The sequence below is a fragment of the Lonchura striata genome, chromosome 12, assembly GCF_046129695.1.
Source record: "Lonchura striata isolate bLonStr1 chromosome 12, bLonStr1.mat, whole genome shotgun sequence".
NCBI classification, from domain to species: domain Eukaryota; kingdom Metazoa; phylum Chordata; class Aves; order Passeriformes; family Estrildidae; genus Lonchura; species Lonchura striata.
The window spans coordinates 23,960,047-23,982,396 of NC_134614.1; the positions used below are offsets into that span (position 1 = coordinate 23,960,047).

The window sequence follows — 22,350 nt, forward strand, 5'->3', positions numbered from 1 at the left end:
AGGGAGTTTTATTTCCCCCAGACACCTGTCCAGACCTTCCCAATGCCTTTAGGAACTCATTTACCTTAGAGAAAGTTGCATTGGCCAGTGAGATCAAGATGTTCCGAGATACACCCGTGGGCATCGGCTCCAAAGGGGCAGGCACTATTTGAGGACAGTCAATTTTCTTCTGCTAGGTACAAAAATAAGGAAAAAAAGGGGTTAGCTGGGTGCCTGCTGAGCATCCTTAGCAACAAGGGTAGAGGAACCATCAAAGTCCTTGGTAAGATTCATTTCACTGGGAAATGGGTACTGCCAGGTGCACAGTGACCATGTACCTGCACCTCAGCTGCCACTCTGGCCGTGACAGGGCCAGAATAACTCTGAAAAGAGGCACTGCCACCTCCAATGGCAGATCTACCGGTGTGACCCTCTCCTACCCCCTGTAAGCTGTGTCACACCCATTGCCTTGCTCACTCCTGCCAGCACCTGCAGAGTCTGTGCTCCAGGGTCTCCGTCCTGCACAGGCTGCGTGTGCAGGGACAGGGTACGAGGAACCACAGGGCCTTTCATGAGGGGGCTGCAGTAGCAGGGCAGCTGCACTGAAAGGCTTAAATGAACTGAAAAATTATTTAAAAAGGTCATCTGTCTCCTTACTTTTGTTCTTGTTTTAAATTGATGTCTCAGACGCTGGAGCTGACTCAGAATTCCAGTTTATGTGACAAACCCATCCTGTTCTCTCATGAGACGTAAATCACACTGCGAAACTACAGCAAAAATGAAGCCAGATTGTGCATGGCCCCAGGGTACATCTAGAGTAATGCTTGTGACAGTGGATCCATTGGGGTAAAAGACAACAAAATACTTGGTCCATTATGCAGAATCATTTGCAGCAGGCAAGATTTCATCTCACTTGCATTAAAGGTTATCCTGCTGTGGCTCACTGATGCCAGTGTTGCTGCAGCTCCAAGGAGAGGCTAAGCCTGCCCTCCCAGAGCTGTGATGCCTGTTCAGACACATCCCTGCAGCCGGACACATCCCTGGGACTGGACATGCAGCAAGGGGGAGGTTTCTCTTCTGCCCTCCCCAGACCTAGATAGGGGTCAGGGAACTACCTGGAACTGCCCATTTGACTGTGGAAAAAACATTCCACTTCTGTCAGGACACTCATCTAACCAAGCACAGTGCTGCCTAAACAAGGAGATTAAATAACAGAGATGAACGTGATAAGGGAAGCAAAAGAGCAAAGCAAACAACTGGAGAGAGATTTCAGTCCCAAGCCTCTTCCAAGGAAATAAAAAAGTTAAAATAAAACCAGCACAGCTACAATTTTAAGCAAAACCTCCCCTGGCCTGCTGAGTACTTGCATGTCACCAGAGCTGGCACAGCTTCCCAGAGAAATACACTTTAGAGGACTGATTAACTTATCTTGCAGCCCCTTCTCCTGCTGTTCACCAGCCACCAGAAATAGAGCTTCCAGCTGACTGTATCCTTCACATCTGGATCAGAGGAAACGGGCAGAATGTCCAAGATGCTGCCGATGGAGCTGGTAGGATGCAGCTTTCCCTGCAGAGCCATGCTCAGGTGCAGCCACACCAGCAATGGTTTGTTTACCAAAAGCTCCAACTGCACGATGAAAGCACCGTGTTTCCAGGGCTACAGAGCAACTCTCCTGCTCACAAGATCAGCAGGAGGCACAGAGAGAAAACAAACATGCCCAAGCAGGTCAGCATCCAGCCCCACTGTACCTCTGGAGCAGGAGATCCAAGGAGATAGTTAGTCCTTTGCTAATCGAGGACTAACCCAGGGCAGTCCCCAGGTGACCCCACAGCCCTGGTGTCACCCAGTGTCACTGTTGAAGCTCACACCCCCAAGTCCCTGGCACAAGCAGCACAGCAGTGCCCAGCAGCACACTCAGCATGAGCACCCACTGCCCCAACAGCCAGCGTGTGCCAGACCCCTGCAGGGTTCCCCAGGCTCTGGCACAGGACAGACACCCAACAGCAGCAACCATCAGGATGGTTTTCAACTTCCCAGCACCCGTCCAGACAGCCAGAGAAAATGCCAGACACGGAAACCTGTGAAGTGGACAAAGAAGAGGATGCTTCCCCAAAACACCTGGGTATGCACAGGCAGGCACAGCTGACCCCAACACACTGCCCTGTGCTGCTGGGAGCTGCCACCTGGCAGGGACTTTTCCATCCCCATTTCCTAGGGATTTACAGGATCCGGAGCTGTAAGTGGCAGCTTCAGCCCCACCCCCATGCCCTGCACTCCTCCCCACTGGAGGGGAGTGGATGCCAGAGCTGGCCCTGGGCTCAGCCTGAGAGGGAGGGTGGGACATCTGACACGGGCCAAGCTCCTCTCGATAATGACAGGGGGGAACACAGGAGACCTGAGTTAAGAGCAGAGGTGCAAAAGGGATATTCCATTTACAGTGTAAAAGCTTGGCTTGGATCTAGAGCAGATTGATTGCTAAAAGGCCCATTTCATTTAAATTAACTTCAATTTAAACTTCAGTAATAGGAACACTCTGAGCCTCTGGGTATTAAAGCTGCAATTTGGAAAGGGGCAATTTTCTCCTCTGGGTGAGCACCCTAGTGGTGCCCCAGCACATTTTTAACATAAAGCAATCTCAAGTCAAAGCCAAGGGAATGGTGGAAAATGGCTGTTTCTTCTTGTACTTGAATCCAGGAGGCCCAGGATGTGGAGAAAGAGCGGCATTGCTCCAGGTATGAGAAGTCATGGAAAGCCAAGAGATGAAGCTCACAGGAGGCACCAGGACAGCTGAATCCCTGAGCCAGCCTCCCCCCAGGCACGGCTCAGCAGGGCAGGGTGCTACCCACCCGCACACATCCCCCTCCTCAACACCAGCTGGGCAGGGTGCCCCAACCCCAGCAGGGCATGAGCCACGGGCAGCGAGTGCTGGCCACTGCTGGAGCAGGCTCGGAGCCCGAGCAGCAGCTGAACCAGCCTCACCTCCATCCGCAGCGCATCCTCGCACTGTGAGTGGTTGGACACACAGCTGTAGGCAGAGGGGCACCAGTGACACTTCCACCTGGCTGAGAGGCAGCTGGTGCACCTGAAATGGCAAAGGCAAGGTGAGGAAAGCAGAGTATAGGTTGCTCAGAGGGGCCACATCTCAGCCCTACAACCCATCTTCACACTGTTCAGCCTTTAATGGTGCCTAGAAAAACCCACGGCAGGTGCTGGATTTCCCTCTCTTCTCCCTGGGAGCTGGCAGGGGATGTGGCCAGAGCCCATCACCCCCAGGCATCCCTGCCTGGCCAGGCCATGCATGCCAGGTAGACTGAGAGCCACCCTCCCCTGCTTAGGAAAAAATGCTTTTCCCCAAAAAAACGCTCTTTCCCCTCATCTGTCTCTCTGAGGAGCCTGGCATGCTGGACCTGACTAAGAGTCTCTCTGCTGTTTTCACAGACATGGGAGAGCTGGCAGGCCATGTGGTCAGGTCCTGATGTCATGCTCCTGAGAGGTGGATGCGTTTTGGTGTGTTCCACTAGAGCCCCCTCAAGCTGATGGGGGTATGTGACTGCTCCCACCCAGGGCTGGAAGGAGCAAGAGGGCATGACCCTCCCTTCCCAGTGCCCCACGGATTGCTGGGGAGGCCACCTCTTCTGCTGAAGAGTTAACAGAACAAGCTTTACATAAAAATATTATTTATGCTTATAAGAAATCCAACATGTCCAGATGGCTTGAGGACCCTCCTCTGGCATCACATCTCCCACGATCCTGCCAAATCCTGCCCAGGCCCCCAAATGCCTGCTCTCAGGAGCTGAGCTCCCCCAATAACCCCACACAGGAGGACCCTTGTCCAGCTCTGTGCTGGCAGTCTCCTAGCTTCAAACTGCCCCACCATTGTCACCCAGTGCCACCCACGCCCTGCCACCACCTGCCCGCAGTGGCTCTGCTGCCTGCACACTGGGGTCACTTACGCTCTCTTCGGGTAAATGTTCCCAATCCTTTTGCAATCATAGATGGTGAAATTGGCCCGGATTATATTTTTGTTGTTGACCCGGAGAGAAGTTTCGACAACCACGTGGTCTGAGAAAATCAAGCCAAAGAATATTGGGTTGCAACAGCCCCTTGCTCACACTCTCACTCAGTAGACAAGAAAGACCCTTGGGAAAACAAGGGCTAAATATGATTTGTTTTCTCTAGGGCTTCCTCTGAGCTGCATTTCAGAACTTGGACCAGTCATCCTTTCTCCTCTGACATTCATCTCTTCCCTCTTAAATCAGCACTTTACATTCCTCTCACAAAAAAGAACGTGGGGACTTTCAGCACAAAATTCCAGCATGTTATGCAAGTGTTAATTAGCAGATTTAATTATTCTCTTCAAGTACAGTTGGTGCTAAACTATAATTTTTAAAATGTGGTAATTAAAACATGTTAGTTATAATGTTTTAAAATCCCGCTCACTTTCCCTGTGCCAACAAACTTGCAGAGAGCGGAAATCCTCTTTTGGCTGGTCAACACACCATACTACCTTCCCTCCCCCCAAAATTGCCTATTTTTTTTTTCTTTGCAATTTTGCCATATAAGCACCAGAGAGAAGAAACAATGCCTCTTTCAGAATACAGACAATAAATCAGCGCACTGGATTCCAGAAATTCATTTGGACATTGCTGAAACCAACAATACAGAGCAGTTAATGATCTCCCATTCTTTGGATAGTTTGGGAGGAAAGCAATACAACTTCACAAATGAGACTAGGAAAAGTGGAATTTTCAAAAGGACTAGCTAATTCTCCCGCTGCTGAAGTCAGCCATCTTCAATAGCACATTCACTCCAGGCTTGAAGGATGAAAACTTTACAAGCGCTTAGGTCTGGACTAAAGCATCAAACTTCTCCAGAGGCACTGAGAGGGGCTGACCGCCTTCCTAAGTGGCCAGTTCAGATCTGGTCAGCTCAGCCAGCAGCTCAGCTGACTTCAGCCTCATCCACAGGCGCTCATCTCCTCTGGAGGCAGCCCATGGAGCCTCGAGGCAGGCTGCCCCATCGGAAAGAAGGGGACACTGCACACCTCTGGCTGGCTTTTGATTGCAAAATGGGGCTAAGAGTTCCTGAGCTCCTTTAGGCACCCACTCGCTCTTCCTCCAGAACTTCTCCTGAAAGGCAGCATGTGTTTTGGAGGGAAATTAAACAAAGCAATTGAAAATATCAATATAAAAAACTCATTTATTTGCCCAGGGCTAAAATGTTTTTGGCTTAGTGCATACTAAATCAAACCAGATAAAAATAAGTACATGAACTGGCATTTAAATTCTGATGTTTAAAACAAAAATTGATAGATTTGAAATACTATCAATTCATGTAAAGATGGTGGAACTCCTATGCTTCAGAGTCATGTGCCCTATAAAACAGACACAGCTTCGGTCTTTTCTCCCCTGTATGTGATAACTGCACATACAACTGAAAAAAATAAATAAAGCCTATTAAAAACTATGTCCACAAAAGAGGTTAGAAGGAACACAGATTGTTTGCCTCTACATACCTTGGTCATCAGGAAATGCTGGATATTTCTCATGTGGAAGCAAACTGCAATAAATAAATTGGTTTACATAATCCCCAGCAACTCTGGCTACTGTGTGGATATTGTTTCCATAGTCACACGAAATATTTGTTCCATTCAGGTTCGGGATAGTTCCATTTATTTGTATTATCAGGGCCTATATTAGACAAAAAAGTCAGCTATTATCACAGAAAATTATATTTCTAAATTGTCGACTTTTTAGATGCTTTTCAGAGGTAGGCAACTCCAAAACAAGCCCACAGACAGGGTCTATCTTGAAACAAATAATATTTTGATAAAAAAACGTTAAAATATAATTAAAATACTTTAAAATAGCAACAGTACAAAACCAGGAAATGAGTTGATTCAGCTGTCTGCAGCTGACTGTGTTTGAAATGTTGCGACCGTCCCCTGTGTGCTTGGTGCGGCAGCTCTGGGTGGTTTCTGCCTTAGGCTCAGCTCTGGGTGCTGTTTTCCTACAGACTTGGCATCCAGCCGGCTCAGGCTCCGGGTGCAGCAGGTCACCCCCAGCTCCCCGAGAGCCTTGGCCTAATGCAGCAGCATGCAGCAGAGCTCAGCATCCCCCTGAGCCACATCCAAGCCACGAGGAGCTGTGCTGCTCCACCCTGGGAGCAGGCAGTGGCTCTATGACCCTGCAGGAGATTGATTTGGAATTGGCAGCAAACGCACCGGGTTCTCTTTGTCAATATTGATCTCAGGCTCCAGGATGGTCATGGAAGGGCACTGCTGCACTCCTTCACTCACACTCGTCCAGAAGTTGGCCCCTGTGAAGTTGGTGCACTCATGCTGCAGAGAACACCTGCAACGAACAGAGGAACAGCTCATGGTTGATGAGTTTTAAAACAGGTAATAAAAATGCTGAATTGCTTGTGAGGGAAGCTCCTGAGAAAATCTTGTGTCTGTATCTTTCTCCTTCATCCATGCAGCTAAACCTTAACATTTGCTGCTATGTTTTAAGTGTCTGCTTGCCATGATAAAAACACGAACTCCCACAGCACCAGTGGAACAGCGGAATTGCGGACGGCAGGAAAAGGCCAGGCTGAACGCAAACTGAGGAGGAGAGAATGACATTTTGTCCAGCATCTTCAGTTTGCAAATGTGGAATCTAATTTTGCATACCCCCTTTTGCATGTGATTGTCTTCTGCTGGTGGATGAGATCTGCAGGGGCAAAACATGGACTTTCACAGGGTGTGGATTCTCCCAGTTCCAAGGTTTGACACCTGCAAGAGATTCTTTGCACTGGTAGCTGCCTGTGGCAGGACAATGCAGCTATGGTGAAATCTTGGCTCGGAAGAACATCCCAACCCTTTGGGCCAGATGCAATAGTTTCTAACAGTATTTTGTAAGGAATGGAAAAAGCCTTTTGGTAGTGTGACTGTGGGGAAATGCAGAAAGCGCCAGGAATTCTTGCCCAGGCTGGAGGGCCAAAGGACATGCTGAAGCGCACCAGAACGGGGCTGGTCCTACCTGGTCTCCATCGTGCACCACCCGCAGTAGGCGTCAGCAGCAGCCAGGCACTCCGTGCACGTCGAGTACTGGCTGCAGGCAGCCACCTTCACCCGTGTCATCTGCACAACAAGAGCACAGCTGCTTCCAAACGTGGCACAGCCCCACGGGAACACCCGCCCGGCCAGGACGCAGCAGCACGGCCTCGTGCAGCTGGAGACAAGACACCAGCGCCTCGGGCTGCGACGCCCTTCCCCTGGAGGAAACTCACCCAGCACGCCACAGGAGCAATCCCTGGCACGGCTTGGAAGCTGGAGCTGTGCCATGGCCACCCGGCATGGGGATGAGCCCAAGAAGCCACCTGCTGCCCACTGGGGGCCCCTGGAGCCTGTCTAAGCCAGGGGCTGCAAGCCCCTAGGGCTTGGGAAACCACAGGGTTTGCAGCCAGCTGAGCTGAGCTGAGCTAGGCTGGGCTGAACTAGGCTGGGTTGACCTGCTCCTTTTCAGCTGGTGCCATGGCAGGAGCCATATGAGACCAGGTTACAGAATGTGACACTGCACCTTTCAGAGGAGTCAGATGGACATAGCTTCACAGCTTGTCCCTCTCTGTGTAAAGCTCTCACCCAGACCTGCAGAAAGCTCCTCTCCAGACAGAGCCCAGCCCTCTCTGGCTGTTTACACAAAGATCAGAAAGCAGCACCACTTTAGAAACCTTGATTTGTGAAAAAATCAAAGTACCTCTGGGGACTCACTTGGCAGGAGCAGTTGGAAGGGAAAGCATGTGTCGGTTTCTGCTCTCTCCTCCTTTGATCTCTAAACATTTGGGAAGGAAACCTGAGTGGTTTGGAACAGTGGAGACTGAAAATGTGAGGTGTGAGAGCCCTGAGCTCTCCCCAGGCAAGCACACTCCAGGCTGTAGGCTCCTTGGCCAGAGCCCCACTTCACTCGCAGCACCTCACTGCTCCCCCAGTCCTGTGGGGCTCAGCAGCCCCACCCAACCCTGTCAAGCTCCTGGGGAGCTTCCCAGGACACTAACTCCACCAAAGGAAAACCACCTCATCAGATTTATTGGAAAAGAAGCAGTCAGAGGAGGCACCATGAGCACCACACCAGTTGTTTGATCAGCCCGAGCAGAGGGCACAGCCCAGCCAGGGGCTGAGATCAGACAGTCAGAGCCATCAGCTGAAGAGGCTTCCTGGGAGGGGTCTGTGAAATGATAATGACCAATCTGCAGGGAATTAGAGCTCGAAAAATACAAATGCAACATGCAATATTTGGGGTTGTACGTATGTTTTGACAGATTAAAATGTAATTCAGGACAAACCCTCAGTGCCTGGAGTGCTCAGCTCTCATCTTCCTACTCTGTTAACTTGATGGAGATGGGACCACCTGTCTGTACCTGCTGTGATTCTCCAGGTCTCTGCAGAGCCCTGCTGCCAAGCACTGGGCAGAAGCCTCCCCAGGAACAACTTCTGACAGGCAGACTTTTTGTCTGTAGGATCTCCTGAAAGCCTCCCTAAAGACCATGTACTGTCATTTTGGGGTTTCTGTACAGGAACAACCTTTCCTTATTTCTGTGCTTATTTCTGCACTCCTATAAGTGCAATTGGTTTCAGTATCTTTCACTCTTCTTTTTATCTGACCACCACAAAGACCTGATAAGCTGGGCTTCGTGGTGTTATCACCCAGCACAGGAGAAGGGACAGGCACCTCCCCAGAAAGCCAGTGACAGCCAAAGCTCTGAACATCCTGGCTCTCACCATTAAAGAAAATCTTATCGTCTATTTCTGCTCCCAGCTCTGAGTTAAATCAAATGTGTGCTGTGCTCCAAGAACTGTTTTGTTGAGGACTGAAGATCTCACCTGGTAAGAGGTCATCAGGTAGAGGTAAGTGGAATCAGAAGGGTCAAATTGCATGATGGGATGGACAGGCTCTCCATAAGCCACCAAAATGGATCTCCTGCTAATAACCTTCATCGTATTGTCCAGGTTTATCTGTAGAGAGAAGAGGCCACTCACTGAGACTATTTTCAAATACTAAGGGGAGAAGATTATTTCTCCTTGGGTATAAATAAAAACCAGAGTGGTATTCAGTGGTGGCCTAAGTTGTTAAGCACTTTGCAGGCTGCACACACAGAGCTTTCCTGGAAAGTCAGCTCTGTGTCACGGGGCAGGCACGGCATGGCCCAGAAAGCCTCAGCCCTGCTCAGTGATGCAGGACCCTCACTGTCCCTGGCTGCCTCTGCAAAGTGTCTGATTGGAGGCTCTATCCCTGCACAGCTTCATCCAGCAGGCACAGCAGCATCTGTGTTACCCTCATGCATGTGGCACCAGCCTTCAGGCCTCATCACATACATTCTGTATTCATACGCACATTCTGTACAGAGAACACTGAGTTTCCAAAACTTAATGAAAAACAGTGAAAATCAGCAACAGGGCTGTACAGCATGGCATCTCCTGCTCCCTGCATATTTGAAAAATAAGTGTTGTCACTCCCAGCCAGAAGAAGCTTCTATCCCTGCTGACTCCAGAGGACCATGACAGCTGCCACAGGAGTGCCAAGTCCTACCTTGCCTCATGAATCACCAGCAGAAATGCTGGCAGTGATGGAGAAGGCTGTAGAGCATCAGCCTGCCTTTCAGTTCTCTGAATGTCTTGGCATTTGACTTGAAAATTCAGTAAATTAAATGTGGCATTGCTGAGAGGAAATAACAATGGGGCTACACAATTTCTCGTGACAGTCAGTTTTCAGCTTAAAACAGAAAGGGAGTGAGGAAAATTCTGGCCTTACTAGCAAAGGAAGGCAATAATTGTAATGACCAAGTGCGCCTCTGTTCTCTAAATGTGGATTAAATAATTAATATAGGTTAATTAATTCTTACACTAGAGCAGCACTGACACACCCCAGCAAGACAGCACAGGCTCAGGCTTCTTTCTGCTAAGAAACACAGCACAGAGAGCTATGCAAAAAAAGGGTACTATCACTGTATCCATTTTAAAAGCTGGCTAGCCAGAAGCTAAATTATTTCCCTGGGATCACCCAAGATGTCCATGAATTGAGCCCTGACTGCATCCTCTCTCCCTCACAGCTGAGATGGGCTCCACGTGGATGCTTACGGACACCCGTGTCTGGCTCCCTCTGCCCCCTGGGCAGGTTCAGCCTACACCCTCTTCACACAGGCAATTTCCCTGGATTCCAGGGGGCTGCAGGCTCTGGGGGAGAGCCCCACAGCAGCACAGAGGGGCAGCGACCACCAGTCCTGGTGCAGCAGGGGAGCAGGCTGGGTGGGCTGGAGGATACACACTGCCCTGGGTGCTGGTGGGAGCAGAGCGAGTGAAGTCCTGGGTAACCCCACCACAGCACTTGTCTGCAGCCTTCCACACATCAGGACAGACCCCTCCCTCCCACCACATCTGCACACATCAGGACAGACCCCTCCCTCCCACCGCTACCCTTGAGGGCACTGCACCCTGGCACGCCTTGCCCAAGCACTGCTGACCCTCTCATGATGGCTAAATGTGGTCATGGTCCTCGCCAAATGCCCGTCTGCAGCCACAGAATTGCATTAATTCGACATACATGCCCCTGGTAGCCCTAACTGCTGCTGGCAGGAGCTGGGCAAGCACTATTTCTGCCCCTCTGCTGGCTTCTCTCAGGCAACAAATCTGAATGATTTGCTCAAGCAAAGTACCTTGTGTCCCGTGCCAAAGAGCAAGGAGCCCCAAAGGTAGAAGGGCTTCTGGTTATGCAGCTGTGTTGTGGAATTAGATTACAGCTATCTGAGCAAATTATCCCAGCACAGGGTAGCCAGGAGCCTCTCCCTAATGGAGGCACTGCAGATAAGGCTGGTCTCTCTGAGATGATAATGGAGCAGAGCTGTTAATGCCGTGTGAACAGGCTGCTCTGCGTGTGGCATGAGCCCCCCAGCCCCTGTGCCTGGCCAATGCCAGCTCCCTCCCCCTCACAAATTACCTGCCCCTGTGGGCAAAAATCAAAGCAGGGAGCCTCTTTGTGATTGTTCCCACATTTCTGCCAGGAGCACTGAGATGCAAGGGAAGAGACTGGGTAAGTTTTCTTCTATCCAAGTATTTTGATCCAGTATCCCACCTTATGCATCAGTCCCCCCAGGCAGAGATAAAGCAGGTATTAGCTGTCTCTGCTCCAGGCCTTTTCCCCCTCTTCTCTATGGACTTCTGATACTGGCAGTTTACCAGATTGCTGTGGCTGCCTGGAATCAAAACTTTCTCTGGCAAACTTCAAGCACTAAGGTTACTGCGAGCTTGGCCTTGTGTCCTGGCTGCAGAGCTGGGGCATTGCATCACCCTGCATCACCTCTTACATGTTATTTAGAACAGACTCCACCATGGGTTCACACCTGCTTTGGATTCAGCTGTGAAGAAGAATGTCTTTGTGATTCCCCTGTCTACATGGAGTCTTCAAAAGCCAGCACCTCAGAGGGAGAATTTATTAGAAGAGATTTTAATAATTTTAATAACTTCAACAATTAAAATAGCAATAAAATATTGTAATTTAAATTATATTATAATGTGTATGTAATTGTACTGGTTTAAAACCATATTAATATAATTAATAAAATAGTATAATAAAATTAATTAATAATTCAATGCTGCACAATAGCATTTTCAGCTTAGGGTTTTATCAAAAACATCCTGCTCCCACGGCAGCCCTGAGCAGTGATTAACAGCCACCAGTCATCAGGCAGCATGTATCACTGTCCAGGCTATGGCAGTACCCAAGGACTTTTTCATTGCCTGAGGGAAGCAGGCGCTCAAACCAGGTAGACAGGAGATGTCATCCTGCGGGCAGAGCAGAGGTGCTGGGAGGGGGAGCCCCGACCCCAGCCCGTCCCCAGCTCTGCCGGGCCCCACTTGCCTTCAGGAGTCCTCCGCTGGCCGTGCCCAGGAACACGACCGTGTAGTTGTTGACACTGGCCACGGCCACCGCAGTCAGGCCGCTGTGGGTGAAGATGGGGGTGGCTGTGACGGGGTTCACGATGGCCAGGGGGTGCTGAAGGTGAGCGGCTCCACAGTCCAGCTGCTCCGGCTGCAGCTGGGGAGAGACACCAACATCAACAGGCTGCATGAACACCGGTGTGCTCCCTTGCCACCCCCCTCAGGAGCAGCAGGGACAGAGCTCTCAGAGCCCCGCTCTGCCTTCCTAGAGCCCCTCACTGCTGAGCCACGGAACAGGAAAATGCAACTGGCCCTGGCTGCTGAGCTGACCCGCAAGGGCTGGCACGTGGGGCACAAGGCTGATAGCAGGGCTTCCACATCCATTCACTGTCAGGTGCCAAGGGGCAAAGGCAGTGGCTGAGAACTTCTCATTGACCCGTGTCTATGAGGAGGCATTCAACTTGTTTGGCCGAAAGCAAGACAACAGACTTGACTCTCCTGTGCTAAATTAATTAGTGCATTTGCTGCATGACAGCAGCATTTGCAAGTGGAACTGATGCCTCATATTCCTAGTACCCTGCCAAGATGCACCCAAGATTTATGAGCCCCTCACTCCAAATCCTCTGAGATTCTCATGTTATTTCTGCTCAGACAACTTGGATGGATTCGACAATGCCTGAACATCACAGCGGTCTCACTGCCAACAATTCACCTGCAGTCACTCCTGCAGCAGCTTTTGTCAGCTGCAGCAGGTGCAGCTGGAGCCCTTCAAATGACAAGGGCTATTACCACATCATTCACAGTGTCACCCCAGGTTTAGCCTAGGGGAGGCTGTGACCCCACTGTCACACTCCTCACAGGGCTGACATTCCAGCAGCAGCAGGTATCTGCAGGTCACCTGCATACAATCCAACCTCCAGTTGTGGGAAGTACCTGTACAAAATTCCAGCAAGAGATGCCTGCAGGGCTGCATCCCACACCCCAGGGACAACGCACATTTATGGCTTTCTGAATCCAGTCATAAGGCAGATAGCACTGCACTGCCACAGAAGCTGACAGAATTCTGAATTTAAGCAGAATAAATGCAGGGATTTGAGGCTGTATCTGTCAGGGAATTGGAATGCAGTTTCCACCAGGCAGAAGGTGACCACCAGCCTGTTCAGCACAGTCCTTTCTCTCTGGGCTACACCAGGGCCTGGATGCTAATTCCCTAGTCATCTTCACTATTTCATTAATGAAACCAGGCTAAAGCTTCGGCTCTCTCCTCTCTCCAGACAGTTCAGAAGATTAAGCAAATCTTTAGGCTTTGCAACAGGAGGGTGAGACCGGGCAGGGTCTCTCTGCAGGGTCATCCCACTTTGGGGTGCAACTCTTGCCTCATGCCCATCTGCCCCCAAGCCACCATGTATCTTGGATTGGTGCCACACCACAGCAACACATTCCCAGGGAGAAGTGGGGTTAGAAACATGCTAAAACCCAAAAGGAATGCAAAGTGATGGGGCTTTGTACGCATAAGCATGATAAAAGAAGCCCCAGACAGACGCCCACAGTAGGTTGGCAACCTCCCTGCCATGGCCACGACTGGTCCAGGGAGCAGTGAGCATGGGGACTACAGGCCATGGCACTGCCCTCTCCTCTTCCTTGCATGGTAGAGGACAGCAGCAAACCTCACCAGGAGCTGTGGGTGCCAGCCAGCCCTTGGTGTGCTGTAGCAAACAGCCTGGGCTACCCAGCAGAGCAGTGACAGCCCACAGCAACTTCTGCACATGAGCACGTACCCCTGACCACAGGGCATGTTCAGGGCTCATATCTCTGCTGCTGGGCTAGCACAGCCACAGTGCCTCTAGAGACAGGCTGGGCCTTCTCCAACAAGCCACCCTGACCTTGGTCCCCTGTGCCCCACCAGACCCCATCACTGGCTGCGCCAGACACGCAGTAACAAAGCCTGATATGAAAAACTTCCTATGCTCAGATGAGTGCCAAATGAGGCAGCACATTTAAAGCTGTAGCTCTGTTCTTAGGGGATCAAGACGAAAGGATCAAGTTTGTGGATGCAGTGCTAAATGCATTTTGCAGTTTTACTGCATTTCATTCTAGTAAAAAGTAAAATCACAGCCTTAATTCTTAAATGTGTATGTTTTCTATGTTTTCTCTGTAACTGCTCCACACAACTTTTTTTATACTATACAGAGGACATGGCAAGCCATTCATGTTTCTGATTTTATGATTCCTTCCCTTCCCAAACAGCTATTTAGAAATTCGCTTGGGGTTATTTCTTGTCTTAGGGATTATTATCTCTAGCTCTTCTTTGTCTCTCTTTAAGTATATCACCAACTGAAGCTTACAAGGCTCTTTCCTGCAGGGAAACTGAGGCACAGAGGCACCTCCAGCCATCTGGGACCCCAAGGGATGTTCAGCACCTCTTCTCTATGGCAGCTGTGCAGGAGCTGGGACCAGCATCGCTGCCTGCCAGCCTGAAAGACATGGCCCTTTCTTCTCACAGGTGGCCAAAATCACGGGAAGTCCCTTATCTGCAGCGCCTGCCGGCTTATAAATCACGCATTTCAGAGCTCATATCAGTGCAAAGTGTTTTCCATAGTAAACAGGATGTAACTATTCTAACCCAGGCCAAGCTTTATTTTGGCTGTACACATCCTTCCTCTGAAACACCTTTCTTCAAATGACATCAGATCTTCCAACAAACGGATGGGAAGGCGACATATGGTATTTCCCTCTTCGGGGTCCAAAGAAGGGATGACATGCTGTGCTGCTGCTACCCGTACCCCACAGCACCAAGAGGACAGCTAACTCCATCACGTTTCAGTAAACAGGATACAGCCAAGTCACATCCTTCTGCAGGCACCAGGCAGTCACCACAGCTGGGGAATTGCTCTGGATGAATGTAATAGAAAGCCATCTACAAGTGGAAGGGGTTAAATCTCACTCTTTAAATCAAGCTGCCCCATACTGAAGTGGGAAAAGAACAAATGCTAAGTTTTCTTCCAAAACCAATCTCTTTCTTTAATCTGCATTTTAAAACACCCCGTGGGCATTTACTGTATTGCCTCTATTTTTCTTTGACACGCTCTGAGTACTCAGTAACTCACAGAACTGTGTGCTGATTCTAGATCCAAAACCTCCTGCCCACAAAACGTTTGACTCTGCTGCTCTGCCGCTGATGAGGAGCCTCTTGGGTGCAAGCTGGGGACAGCCACGGCCAGCAGCAGCTGAGCAGCTCTGCCCATGCCCTGCCAGGACGCTGCTGTGCCCCTGCACACTGCAATTGGTGCTATTGCTGCAAAACTTTGCAAGTGATCAAATGAATTCAAATCAAGGGGCCACAGCTAAGAGGATGGTTACTCAGATTAACCCCTGAGTGCGATTGCAGAAACAAAATGGGACAGAGATAAAAGATTTCCAGCCACATCAGAGCTCAAGAGTTCAGCTGTCTTCACAGTGTGAGTTCAGTTCTTTATCCCAGACCTATAAGGAGCATAAAAAGCAATTTCCCAGAATTTCCATTACAGCTCTCCAGCCCTGGGCATGCAGGATGTCCCTTTGGGAAGGAAGTCTGTTGGAAACAGAAGGAGGAAGAGGAGTGGTGAGGCAGCTCTCAGGAAAACCATGAAATGCGCTGATTTCTGCATCCTGTGTTTGTGACCTTAAAAATAGTTCTCAAGCAAAGCTGGAGCTAATTTGTGAGTCAGAAGCTGCGGCGCAGAGGAAAGCCCTGAGCCCCTGCCCTCCATGAGGCCATGCTGGCTGCCTGCAGCAGCTCCAGAGCTCCGGAGTGAGAAGGGGAGCCCAGCCCCTTTCAGACTTCATATCAGAGAGGATTAAAGTGTTGGCTTCCAGCATGCCTGGAGTCCTGGGAAAATGACACAGCCAGCATCGGATAATCCGCTCCAAACTTGTTGATTTGTGGGACTTAGCCATCATCTTCATAGGCTCAAAATTTGGCAGCTGCTCCCACACAACTGACATTTTCAGGCCATTAAAGGCTGTGATAAAAGGGCTCTAGTTTTATCTCTTGCCTTCCTTAACATAAACCATTAGGCTTTTATTAACATTTAGGTATGACTCAGGGAAATTTCTGACTGCAGAGAGAATATTCAAAATAATTAGGATACTGTCTGAAGAGAATAGCAGGACACAGACTTGCACTGAACAGTAGGGACAGGCTAAAAACCAGTGGGGAAATATTGCACAGGAGAATGGACACAGCCAGTGATGCCAAGTCAGCCTGGCTGCATCATGCTAAGGAAGAGTACAAGCCCTGCTCTGTGTCGGGCAGAGCCCAGACCAACCACACACCCCCAGCATTCCCCCAGCAGTTTGTACACACAATCACTCATTTATCTGCTGCAGTGTCGCAACCAGACCTGTCAAAACCAGGCTTTTTGGGATGCCTGGAGGAAAATGTCATCTCAGAAGAGGACTCCACTGTTGAGGCACTTGAGATGTAAGTAGTCTCCAGCTGCAGTGATGCTCAAGGGCAGGCATTAGCACAGAGCTCCTCAGAGCTCATATTTTTTAGGCAACAGGAGGCAAATCAATATGCACTTGTGGCCACTCAAGGCACTCAGACTGAGAATCTCTGGCAAAATGAATCTGGACAATTTTTTCTCAAGAATTACCAACAGTACAGTATCTACACAGCACAGCACACATTCTTTAAAAAAAAAAAAAAACAAACAAAAAAAAAACCAACAAACAAACAAAACAAAAACCAAAACCAAAATAAAAACAAACAAACAAACAAACAACAAACAAAAAACAAAACAAAAAAAAAAGGCTTCAAGTGAGACTTGCACTCTGGTTTCACTGTTTGCTTAGGCCACAAGTTCCTCAAGCAAGGAGGTGGGGGTTTTGTTGTGTTTTTCCCATTTGCACAATGCCAGCCGTGGGCTAGGGCAGTTTGCAAGTCACTAATGTGACATCAGTAATGGTTTATCTCAACATCCCTCTGCTCCCTGCAGCTACCTAGACCTTGTGCCTGCAGGGAGCTATCACTCTTAGAAAACTCATTCTTCCCTCTCTCTCCTCTTGACTCCAAACTTTTCTTTCTGACAGCTCCTAAATTTCACTCTTGGCAGCCTCACATGGGACTGGTGGCTGAGGTAAGGAAGGGGACAGAGCACAGAGAACTGCCAGAAGGCAAGTCACAGCAAGCACAGGACTGATGGCTGGGGAAAGGCACAGCTGGGTCAGGCCAAAGCACTGCAACTCAGCAGCAGCAGCCATGCTCACCTCCACCGCAGCCACAGACCTCAAACCACCAGAGGTGTGAGAGTGTGAATGCTGGAAGAGGCTCTCAGCGTCCCAAATCATCTCAGAGGGAAAAACCCAAGCTCCATCTGCGGCTCTGGCAGTGGCAGCTCTGCCCTGGGCAGACAGCACATACGCCCACTCGGCTGCTGCCTGCCAGAACCCACCTCAGCAGCAGGACACAGCCTGGGACAGGATCAGGGCACTGCTGGGCTGCAGGCACAGCCAGTCTGCTGCAGTGAGGCCAAAGCCTGACAGCAGCTTGAACAGCCACAGGTCCCTATTGCCATCCAGCCATCTGCTGCTGTGAGTCCTCAGAGGCTCCAGCTTCAGCTCCAGCAGAGGCACTAAAGCTGGATGCCTGCAGCTGACAGTGTGATTCCCCTCTAAATCTCCTCTGCTCCCTCCTCCAGCCACAGCTGGCCCAGATCATGGCCACCATCACTCCATCAGCCCCAACCCTGTCATGCTGAGCCCAACTGCAAAAGAGAGCTGAAGGCAATGCAGACAGGACCTGCACAGCCCTCCCCCAAAATACCCTTCCCAGCCCTGGCAGCCCAGCATGGGTGCCCCTTCCTTGCTCCACACAAGTCGGGTGTCTGGCACCCACCAGTGCTTCCCCCAGCAGGGCACTGAAACAGCAGCATGGGGAACTGCTCAAAGTGGAGAAACATGAAAAAGAAGCACTTTTTAAACTAAAATTGCACATTCTTCATGTCTCCAGGAAGACTCGTCAAGCTTATTATGTTAGCCTTCATCCTGCATTAAATACAATACTTCAGATTATACAATCAAATCCACCAGGAATGGACAAGCAGAGGGATTAACAAACAGGCTCAAGAGGGGTTGTCACAGTCAGAACAGCACGTGTTTGAGCAGCAAGAGCTTGTATGTCCTTTAAATTCACCCCTCGTGGAAATTCAGCTCCTCTTCCCACTCCCTGGGGACAAGGGGCTGAGCAGATCAGCTGAGCGTGCCTCATCTCAAGGACACCCACTTCTGCTCAGAAGCCCAAGAGACACCCCCCCTGCCGCAACTGCTAGGAGTAAGACACTTGGTTTGTTTAGGCTGTACTTCCTTAGCTGTTCTTTCCTTGTTACCCCCCCACCACTCAACCTGTGTTTCTCATTTACATTAAGCTTCGGCCTCAGTGACCAAACTCAGACCATTCAAACTCTCTTCCGCAGGGAAGAGTCCCTGATGAACCATGAGTTTGGCTCCTCAATCTTTGGTCGTTACTATTTTATTATTGCTAGTACTAACACTTAGCACTTCACATGCTCAAAGTGCTCTGCAGGCATATCTGTGCAAGTCAGGGCTGAAAAAAGCATCCATTAAAGTAACAGCTTCTTACCTAGCACAACTGGTCTTTTGCATGTGTCAGTTCAAATCTATTTCATTTAGCAATAGTTTATAGTAAATGTTTTCCTGTGTTTTCCTCATTAGTTCTGCTGAATCAATTAAGCTCGAGATAATGAGCAGAACTCTACCCTTCTTTAGAGCCTGCCTCTGAGAAGCAACGCTGTGCTGCAATGCTGTCCCCCTCTGGGTACCCCCCACACATCACCTGCTCCACAGCCTCAGCACCAGAGTCCAAAAAACAAACCACACCACTTGGTCGAGCACCCAGCCCGCAGAGGAAGCTTGCTACAGAAAGCTTAATAAAACCCTTTTACTCATTAACTGAGCACTCCAAATGCAGAAGCAACCAAGCTATACAGATGCAGTCTACAGAGACACACTATTTTTCCGAATCACCAGTGCAGCCTTCCTCCACTCTAACCCCTGTCCTCATTCTGAGGCAGAAGAAATTCAAGTAAAGAGAATGATCAGTGCAAAGGAAGTGCAAAGGATGAACGAGGCTCCTCTAGCCTGTGGCCAGCCCTTACACTCACACCCTGTCTCCTCTGGCAGGCAGCACCTGAACAAAGCAAAAGGTGTTCTCCAGGCATCACTCTGCAAGCACTGTGCCTGTTGACATCTCCACAGATTCAGCTCTGGAGGTCCTCTATCCCTACCCCATTCCCCTCCCAATTAGGAAATTAGGATTATAATAATTATATAACTTCGATAATTTCAAATGTTGTTACAGATCAGTGGTCATACTGGATTCAGCAGCTGAGCACTACTCTGATTTGGTTAAAGCATGTAAGGCTTTCCTTCTCTCTATAATTTTATAATTTTGTCTTCAAGATTTGTAGAAGCTGCTGTTTCCAAAGCTTTTTGGAGAGACCCACTGAGCTTGCTGTGATACCAAATCTCAGCAGGAAATGGCACTACAGGTAGGAAGGAGATTCCAGGGACATTAACACTGCAACCCCAGCTTCTCCCAAAATTTGACATCTTTTTCCAGCAGCTTACGTGAGTGTAGCCAAGCTGTGGTTCCACAGGCAAACAGCCCCAGCAGCAAGGTTGCCACCACGCTGACCAGAGCAGTGTCCTGGCTGGGAAGCCCAGGAGGGATACACGAGGAGCACCCACCCCAGTCCTTTACCCCTTACCTCGTTCCAGAGACCTGTACGCATCAAAGCAGACCTTACCTGTATCTGCTCTCCAGACATTGATTTCTATCCCTTCAAACAGACATTTAGCCCCAGTTTCCTCCCCATTTAATGACATGCTGCACCCCTTGCCAAAAGCCCAACGTGAGCCCCTGTCCTGCACAAGGTAGTTCCCAGCCTTGGGAAACCCCACACAACAGCACACCAGTCCTGATGCCTCTGAACCACAATGTCTAGGTCTACAAGACAAACTGAAAGATGACAACAAGCCAAACAACTTTGGCTAAACCTCCTCATCTTCCCTTCTTCATCGAGTACTATCATCATACTGTAAAATTTCCCTTCCTAAAATGATCATTCCACACATAGCTATTTTCAGGAATATGCCAAGTTTTCAATAGCTCCTTTTATTTAGGTGACCCACTAGAGACAGCAGCGGTCACAAGCAGCTCAAAGCCTTCTGGATGTTGGCAGCACGCAGCAGACAGTGGATGAAAACCAAATAACAAATGAGTTCCTGCTCCAGAAGGGAGCTGTACACAGCAGCAAAATACCTTAAACAGAGATGAGACAGAAATGGAATGGTAAGTTCCAGATTTCTTTAAAATAATAGACATACATGTTTTCAAAATCCAGACTTTCAGGCAATTTTGCTTCTGGGTTAGAACTGAAAGATTTGTATTGAAGTTTCACTTAGAATATATAACCTGCAGACATCTTGTAACAGCAACAGCCCTACAATGGTTCAGGCCCAAAATAGGCAGCCTTGTTCCAGTAGCTGGCACAGCATCAGCTAGGTTCCATGGCTGAAGATGCAAACATGAGCCTGCAGCTTCACTGAACGTTGGGGCTTGTGCCTGGGCTCAACCACTCCACCAGAACTCCACAGCTCCCACAGCAGCACTCTTGGGAGCACAGCAGCAAACCCCTGATTGTCGCTCTGGCCATGTTGCCTTCAGAGGAGGGGCACAGCAGAACAAGCCCTTTAACACGGAAAAGAACTTAACTATCCAAGTTAACCTCTATCATATTGCCCACTGGAGAAAAAGCCCACCCTGAGGAGCCTCTTGTCTCACCTTGCAAGGCTGTGCTTATCCACAGGTCTGATAAAGAGGAGAGGAAGGCACAGGAACTGGCAACAGCAGATCAGACCATGTGCCATCCCTGTTGCTGCAGGATGTCACAGCCAGCACATCCTTGGAGAACATCCCAGTCCCAGCTCCCACAGACCTGCGTGAGGAGCCAGCGTGCACTCTCTGTGCTGGACAAGCCTTGCTGACACTCAGCAGGTATCAAGGCAAGATCATCGTGGGCTTTGCTATCCACCCTGCTCACCAGCACATTGCATCTGACAAGGGCTCATCTGGGCCCGGTCTGATCTGGGCTTTCCCAGGAACAAATCGTCCCATTGCCCTGCAGCCTCGCTCTGTCACAACAGCAGCTGCCAGCAGAGCTGCTCTCCAGATGTTGGGAATAAGTACTGCTCGTCTGCTCAAAAACATCAATAAATTCTACTGGCCTCTCAAAGCAAGAGATGCTGTAGACAGTCTGCCATCTCCTCCACCTGCTGCAGGGTGTTACAGCCCAACTCGAAGAAAACAACTTAAAATCATTTCTTTACCAGCCCCATAGAAAAAAAAAATACCCACAACCAAAAACACCCAACCAAACAAAAAAAAGAAATAGCAAAGTGGGTCCCTCCTGCACATGTTGCTGTTGATCCCCTGCCACACTGTGGCCCCAGGGATGTGTGCTGGGGGCAGTCACACAGAAACCTCAATTCAATTGAGGACCTCAATTCAAATCCTGCCACTCTTCTGACCAGATCGGGAGACCTGAGCACCCACCTCCCCACCATGAAACAAGGACAACAATGCTGCCCCAGCACAGGAGCTGCACTGTACCCAGGGATCACCATGCCAAAGGGACCTTGAGTGCCTGGGGTTGTCGAAACACTGCCCTAGGAACAATGCCATCGAGCAACAGTCACCCATCCCTGGAGCCATTTTTCTTCCTCCAGTCAAGAATGCCAATCCCCATCCACCCCGTGCCTGGTACAGAGGAGTAGTCACACCCTAAACTATCCCATTCCCAGCACAGAGTGGCAGCCACATGCCCCATCCATCCCTCGTCCCTGGTGCAGCTGAGGCGTTCAGCCCCTGCAGCCGGGAGCTGCTGGCAGCCACGGCCCACCCTGGCCCGTGCCCTGCACAGCCCTGGAGGGGAGTGTGTGGTGACACTCAGGTGTGGCAGGCAGTGTGTGGTGGCACTCAGGTGTGGCAGGCAGTGTGTGGTGGCACTCAGGTGTGGCAGGCAGTGTGTGGTGGCACTCAGGTGCTGTAAGCAGTGTGTGGTGACACTCAGTGTGGCAGGCAGTGTGTGGTGGCACTCAGGTGGTTAGAACATTGTTTCCAACCACAACACATTCCAGCTTGCCTGGTGCTTGCATTAAATTACCACAGACAGGGGCTCAGACTTTCTATGTTTTCAGCCCCTTGCTGAGAGAGGACATCAGAGTGTCCCAGCAGTGCCACTGAACAAACACCTGTTGGGATTTACAAGGCATAGTGAGGTGTTGCCAGTGAGCATCCCTGGGCATCCATAAACATCTCACAGTGCCTTATTCACTTCTCCAGTGCCCTCAGTCCCAACAATCTTGTCAGTCAGCCACGTAAACGAAACTTTGAA

The 22,350-nt window shown here is 49.8% G+C and overlaps 1 protein-coding gene across 1 annotated transcript in view; it reads right to left on the minus strand.

Annotated features, from left to right (window-relative positions):
• Window positions 1-22,350, minus strand: part of PLXND1 (plexin D1) — a 69,087-nt gene that overhangs the window by 39,730 nt on the left and 7,007 nt on the right. Inside the window, exons 2-9 of the mRNA XM_077786200.1 lie at window positions 11,874-12,050; window positions 8,843-8,974; window positions 7,002-7,102; window positions 6,203-6,332; window positions 5,495-5,669; window positions 3,933-4,041; window positions 2,959-3,061; window positions 65-172 (exon numbers count right to left, since the gene is read on the minus strand). Coding sequence (XP_077642326.1) covers window positions 65-172; window positions 2,959-3,061; window positions 3,933-4,041; window positions 5,495-5,669; window positions 6,203-6,332; window positions 7,002-7,102; window positions 8,843-8,974; window positions 11,874-12,050 — 1,035 coding nt within the window. The remainder of the gene's footprint in view (window positions 1-64; window positions 173-2,958; window positions 3,062-3,932; window positions 4,042-5,494; window positions 5,670-6,202; window positions 6,333-7,001; window positions 7,103-8,842; window positions 8,975-11,873; window positions 12,051-22,350) is intronic.